Source organism: Penaeus japonicus, unplaced genomic scaffold (assembly GCF_977035675.1).
Source record: "Penaeus japonicus unplaced genomic scaffold, GWHDUDI00000001_assembly GWHDUDI00000027, whole genome shotgun sequence".
Classification (NCBI taxonomy): domain Eukaryota; kingdom Metazoa; phylum Arthropoda; class Malacostraca; order Decapoda; family Penaeidae; genus Penaeus; species Penaeus japonicus.
In genome coordinates, this window is record NW_028234429.1 from 9,078,723 (window position 1) to 9,086,222 (window position 7,500).

At 37.5% G+C, this 7,500-nt stretch overlaps 1 protein-coding gene across 1 annotated transcript in view; it reads right to left on the reverse strand.

Annotated features, from left to right (window-relative positions):
• Positions 1 to 812: 812 nt before the first annotated feature.
• Positions 813 to 7,500, reverse strand: part of Sps1 (inactive selenide, water dikinase) — a 16,801-nt gene continuing 10,113 nt past the window's right edge. The window contains exons 5-7 of the mRNA XM_043030499.2: positions 6,988 to 7,178; positions 4,601 to 4,791; positions 813 to 1,877 (exon numbers count right to left, since the gene is read on the reverse strand). Of these exons, the coding sequence (XP_042886433.1) occupies positions 1,671 to 1,877; positions 4,601 to 4,791; positions 6,988 to 7,178 (589 nt within the window). The 3' untranslated portion in view covers positions 813 to 1,670. The remainder of the gene's footprint in view (positions 1,878 to 4,600; positions 4,792 to 6,987; positions 7,179 to 7,500) is intronic.

The following is a 7,500-nucleotide window of genomic DNA, read 5'->3' on the forward strand; positions in this document are numbered from 1 at the left end:
GTAAATTCTTATGACCAGGAAATTTGCACTAGATTCCGTATGCTGCATAATATCACCTAAAATAGGGGTGGTTTGTTAAAATACAGGTATGGGAGACTAATAGGGATATTCAACTGATCTATCTTGTACAAGGTTTATTGAAGCAGGCTGCCATCTGTCACAATAAATTAAAATAAAAAAAATAATTTTGAGCTTTCAATAACCTATCCTGGACAAATTACCAGAAGGTAAACTATCTAAATCTAATGTCCAAGAAGGATGTTTATCTAGCATATACCAGTCTTTTATTTTGTGCCAATAGGCTACATGTACCTAAAATCATAGAAGCATATCTATTGCAATTCACAGTTTATTTTACTAGTAACTGGTTCCAGATTTCAAAGGTTACTGTTACTATGTACTTCTGTACCTTTTTCTATAGGAGGTATCTACTAGGACTTGTAGTGTAAATCATTGCTTACTATTCTAGAGTTATACCTTTAATAATAGATCCTTTACCTTTAAAGTTAACAGCCACTATAGTCAAGCTCCCAATTAACTGTGCCAACAATAAAGTTCCTTTAATGCAATGTGATCCTTACATCTGATATTCTAATTGGGAAGACATTACTCATTAAAAAATGATTTTATTCTATTCAACAAGGACCTACTTCATGATTACACAAACAAGTAAAAAAATAAGAAGCAAAATCAACTTTTGATAAATAAGGGTCGGTTTGCAAATATCTTGTAATATCCTTCACATGCTCCAGGTTTCTCAAAAAGTATGTTTCCTCCAGAACATTCAAAGGTGAGTTGAAAAAAAAGAAAAATTGTAAGTGAAAAAATTTATTAAATCCCAAGGCCAAGCAAGACGAATGGCAGCAGGAACAGGAGAGAGCACAGGGCGTCCAGCCACTCACTGTTTACAACAACTTTGGTGAATGGCCTTCATATAGTACTCTCCCAGCCGCTCCTGCTGCCGTCTGTCTCAGTCCCAAAGGTCCAGTAGTACACACAACCCCATCACACTGTAACGGTTTTCTTTTACATTTCCCGGGAAGTTCTTAAGAATCAGTAAATTATCCACGTCCTTTGACTGGATGGATACAAGATTCTTAGAGAATTGAGCAAATGCCCATTGCTTGCACTTCAGCAACCGCAATTTTGAGCCTTGGTAACAAAAAAAGAGGAATGTCGTTGTCCGGTTATAAGCACACTGAAAATGTTATGTACCTCTTACAACAATTAAATCTTTAAAAAATCATTTCCATAAAACAGGGAAAAAAACACTGAAAATGGAAAAAAAAAGGAATTTCTTCTCCAACAAAATGCTTTGCAATATACACTTTACATGAAATCAAACAAAACAAGAGTAAATTTAAAGCACTGTGAAAATTATTGTTATATAATTTTCAAGAACATTGTCCATAAAATAAAATAAAAGGGTAACTGATTCAGGCCTACCTTTGGTAAGCACAAAAAGGGTATTTTCCTTCAACAACTATGGTGGTGATGCAAGTTGAAATATATAAAAATGGAAACCATGGATTGATCACAATGTATTCTATATATAAATGTGAAAATTACTGAATGAGTACATCATAACTATATCCCTCCATTGTCACATGTGCATTGACAGTAACTGCGATATGAAGATGATGTCTCAGCAACTTCCAACTTGGATTTCCCTACCACAGTTCCCCATCTTTTTCTTTTGCCGGAACTTCAATAACCCGCGGCTTGTCAATAATGCGGGCTGTGCGATTTCCTTTTTCTACTATGCCAATAATCCATGCCTGATATCCTTCTTGTTTCTCAATATCTTTACAATATGCTGCAGCCTGTTCACGGGGCAGACAAATCAGGAGGCCACCTGAGGTTTCTGCACTCAATCCCTGTGAGAAAAATACATGATTCACAATATTTTTTCATCTTTTAGAGCAGGGCAATTATAATCAACTCTCTCACTTCTTCAAATCATCCCCTCAATATAAAGAACCTGACATGTTGTATGGTAAAATGTATCAGAAGTTGACTAACTCTATGATTATTTTTTTAAATAAGTATTTTAAGGTTTCTATGAAATGCAACAAAAGACTGGCAAATTAGATCAGAAAAATGCAGTATTGAAAAAAAATTCTCCCCTATAAGCCTTAAGCCCAAAAATATAACTTCATTCAATGATGTAAGCTTGACTCTCCTCATAACTGGGTATGAGATCCTTCATGGAAACCTTGAAAGGAAAGTGCACCTACTGCATTTGCAACAGCACAGCAACACCCTTTCATTACTATTTATAAATTCAATTTTGAAAACTTAGGATGTAAATAAAATTATTGCCATCCTTGCACACTACACCTTTCCTTTTTTCTTTTTCTTTAACTTAAATGTACTTTTCCCAGATAATCACTAACCCACTGATGACAGGGATTGGGTCTTACACTGGTTTTGTTTTATTCTTTTAGAACATAAATGGTTTCACAAGTGCCTAGTCACCAAGGAGTCAATTAGTAGGACTAACTGACCTTGTCTGTTTACCCCTATGTATTAACCCAATGCAGATGGGGATATATTTGGTTGCCCAGTCCTCAGGGTGGTCACTAGTGCCACCTACACAGCACCCTAGATGGGTACCATGTACCTTTCCTACTCTCTTTCATTTACTCATTGTAAAAATAGAGCCTTTTAACATTGCAGATGGGTGTCATGACATGCACGACGCACAGATTTTTTGCCTGGCCGTGGGCATCATGACACACATGATGTTCAGGGATTCTGGATCTCTGTGTTTCTTTATCATACTATGAGTAATGAGTGAGTGATGATGAAAATTGTAATCATAGTTACTATAATTGCCGTGATGGGTTCCACTTAACACCCAAAACGTAGATGACACCACTTTCTCCTAGCACCAGCAGGAGAGAGAGCCTTGAATGGTACCTATCCCCTGTCTTTAGCAAGCACTATCTTTAGAGAGTGATGGCACACAGCACATTGCTACCCTCTTGCTCTAAAGTACCACCAATGAAGGATGTGCAGGCAGAATGAAAAGAGGAAGGTGACTCAAACCATGCCCAGTGTTTACAATGAGTCCTGTGCCAGTAGGGTTGCCTTGTACTGTGGTACTCACAGTCATAATCAGAGGATTCCTTCCTCTTCCCTACCTCTTAATGTTATCTTTATTGTGAATGGTTATATTTTTTGTATTCATTCATGACAGTATACAAAAATGAAAGAAATTATTTGTTTGTGTCCTCCCATAAAAAATACTTCTATCACACTGTGACCAAAGAAATTAATGAGCTGATATGGACCCTATATTACAATTATAGTCAACGGCAGCAATGACAGACCCTGTTATATGACAGGATCTGGCAAAGCAATTTTATTTCTTCATATTCCTGTAGTCATGAACAAATACAATAAAATCAGCCATCCACAATGGAGATAACATGTAGAGATGGGCAAAACAAAGGAAACTTATGACTGCAAATGCCATAGCACAAGGCAGCCTTACGGGCGCAGGGGCAGATTATAGACATTAGGCATGGTTTAAGTCACCTTTCTCTTCCAATTTTGTCTGCACATCCTTCATCAAGAGGTCACCATCATGCTGTGTGTCATTGCTCTCTGAAGATAGTGCAAGTTAGAGACTGTGGACGGGTGCCATTCAAGCCCTTCTTCCTGGCTGGTGCTAGGAGAGTGGTGTTATCTCTGTTTGGATTTTAGATTAAGCCCTTATTATGATTATAATTTTCGTCACCACTTAAGAGTTATTACTCATAATACAATAAAGAAACATGGCAATCCACTCACCCATATTGTTAACCCGTTAACGACGGTGACAAGATATCATGTCTAGTGGTTTTTGGGTCAGACACTGGGAACGAGATATTTAGTCAAGGCCGGCGCACCGGGTGATCAGGCATACAGCGCTCAGCCGCGGCTAGTGTGGCCGAGAGTCCCGAGACGTTAAGCTTATGCGTTAGTAATATCCCGGCATTTTGACCATTTAGAGCCAAAATAGCCCTGTCATTATCAGGTTAAATATGGCATGACTATCAGCGTGTACATCACAATGCCTGCTATCAGGCCAAAAACTTGTGTGTAATGTATGACATGACACCCGTCCTCAATAACTTGTGTGTAATGTATGACATGATACCCGTCCTCAATAACTTGTGTGTAATGTATGACATGACACCCGTCCTCAATAACTTGTGTGTAATGTATGACATGACACCTGTCCTCAATGAGTTAATGTTTTTGCCATTCCTGATACTGTTACTACTTTTTCTTTATCATTATAATAATGGCAATGACTACAATAGTAATAATAAAAAAACTGCAAAAATTCAAGGAACCAGGTAAAAAGGTTTGGTCAGGTAGGTCTACTAATTGACTCCTTGGAGACTAAACCCTTGTACAATGCATATATACATGTACTGTAGAGGGTTAATGTGTTAATCTTTGAATCCTGTTTTGTACTTTTAATACCATAGAAAGGTCCATAACATGTTTTTCTGGCAACTCTTATTTTACTATGAAATAGAGATCTCTGGGGGAATTTGTTCAATTTTGCCAAAGCACTTTTGATAAAAGAAAAAATATATCATACCTGTAAAAGATGAAACATATTTCCACATGCTTTCGCAACTGCTGCCATCTTAGCAATGATAGGAAGGTTATGGATGACAAAAGATACTTCATTCTTCTGATTTCTTGCTAAGTTTTGGGCATGGCCAAGAAGACCAAATCCTGTTACATCTGTAGCACCGTGAGCATTGTATTTGTGCATCAATCTGGCAGCTGAAAGTGAAACAATCTATAATTAATTTGATTAGAATCTACAAATAGGGAGGGAGGGGGAAGGGGGGGGGGGGGAGAGAGAGAGAGAGAGAGAGAGAGAGAGAGAGAGAGAGAGAGAGAGAGAGAGAGAGAGAGAGAGAGAGAGAGAGAGAGAGAGAGAGAGAGACAGTATGAAAAATATCCAATTAGTGGCACTTCTTTAAGAAGCTCAGTTCACTGGATATATTTTTTTCATACTCTTCATACTTGAAAGGAAATGAGAGTACCAATCATAATTAAAACTTTTCTCAACATTCTGAATGCTACAACATAACTAATTTTAAAACCAGGCACAAGGGCCTTCCCCTAAACCCAATGACGACGGTGCATCACACTCATGTGACACAGCCAAACTCCCGATGCCGGGGCGTCATGCCAGTGTGACGATTACAATGCAATATTGCAATCGCCCGGCATAGGGGTTTTCGCGTAGCGCATGCCCCGTCGGGAAAGGGTTAACTCGTTAATGACGGGTGAATAGATATCAGATCTAGTAGTTTTTGGGCTACGAGCCAGGGACGCGTTATTTTGTCCAGCCTGGCGCGAAGGATGAGCGAACACACAGCGCTCGCTTGCTGCCAGTGTGCCCGAGAATCCCGACGCGTTAGGCTTATGCGTTCAAAAGTCCTGGCATTTTGGTCATTTTAAGCCGAAATAGCCCCGTCGGGAACAGGTTAACAAGTTATGATCATTTGATGTGAACTTTCTTATTGAGATTTGCCTTGCTGATTCTCATATTTACTAATCAAAGTATGTCACATATGATGGCATACAATATTTGAGCAGAAATTTTGTAAACAATCCAGCAAGCAAAAAAATAAACATTTCATTTCATAGACATGTAATTGTACTCAACAATCCTATCCTAAATTTTATAAAAAGTAAAAAAAAATGTTCAGCTAAACAGGAATTATTTTCAATATGTATTCCTTCACAGCTAACACAGAGGTGAATAATCTTTTAAAAATCCTACTGCATTAACTTGAATCAAACAAGCTGCTGTGTACCAAATAAGCATTAGTTAAAAAATAATGAATGTCCTCTACCTTCAAAATTGCTTCATACTTTTTCTGAAAAATTTGCAGTCTCATTAATAGAAACTGCTCAACTTTTCAGAGCTAATTCAAAGAATTATAAAAGTAAAACTAATGTTTTTCCTACCATTCCATTAATTTCAGCAACAGTCTGCAGGTATTTAAGATCTCTTAACCAATTCACAACGGAACATGTTTTCACCTCCTACTGCTTACACCAGGAAAATAATTAGCGCATGATGCTTCGTTCCGGGGTGTTTTCCTGCTATGAGGGGCCACTCTGAACCTCTCAGAGCGTTTTTCACCCACCTTATTCTTATGGTTTGCATGTTTGCATCTACGATGTAAAGACATGTAAAAATGTTGCAATGTTCAAAAGAGTTATATTAGTCTAAAAACATGTTACAGCAATGCTTTTCTAGTGTTATTTTATTGAACTTTGCCTATATTCTTCCCTTCTGTGTGATAATATCAATGGAAGGTGGAAGCACTCTATTAGTAGGGTATCAAAAAAGATGTTTTTCACTTATAATTTTTTTCCAAAACAAAAAGAATATAAATAATCATACATGTACATATGAGTAAGTACATGTACTTCGTGATGTGACTTGACATGACATGATGTTATATCACAGGTAATCGACAAATTGGAAATAATTTTACATTAGTAATTTTCTATCTTGTTTTATTTCTTGGCCAATCACATTTGATCTTACAATAGTTTTTCATCTCAGATCTTTCTAGTCAAGCAATAAGAAGCAGAAATTACCGAGATGTGACATAACATTTTTTTTTTTTTTTTTTTAGTTCTCTCATATTTTATGACATTCAAACACCTAAACTGATTTAACAGTCTAAGAAATTATGAAAAATAATTAAATCTAAGAATAATCTAGCAACCCACATCCAGGGATATTTTCCGACCACATGATAGGACATCAACCAGCACATCATTTATCTACTTTTTCCTCATATTTGTTACCTTTAATGAAAAAGATCTCAGAAATACCAGTGAAACCTTTATCATAGGTGGCATTGTATGATAATAACATAGCATTAGAGTAACATCCTTGCAAGTTTCTACGACAAACTATGACCAGAGCCAAGAATCTCTACTACACACCTGTTCTGTTGAGACGTGCCATGGAGTCCATAGCTCTCTGGTAAGCTTTGCGAACATCCTCCTCTGAGACGACAAGCTTGATACGGTTCCATCTCTCAGGCTGGTCTAACCACTGATGCGCATTAACAGCTACTTGAGTTCCTAATGGTTTTGTGAGCACCAGAACATCACCAACAACTGCGCAGTCTGGCCTAATTGAGGAATATCATATTGTATTAGATGTCTTCATGTGTGTATTTAATCTCTAATATAAAGTACCAAAAAAGCAATCAAGAGGATCACTGGTTTTACAATCTTATAAAAGACAGATTTAGACACTGATAAAGTGAAATCCTCCTGAATCAATACCCCCTCTATGCTGGTTCTCTGGCATCGAGGCAGTTCATTGCAGACTGACCCAGCACCTTGTGCACTAGCAGGATTGGCAACAGGAAAGACTGACTTACTGCAATGACACTGTATGAGCATCAGCATACTCAGGTGGTTAAATCATAACATTAGTGTGCATGTGTG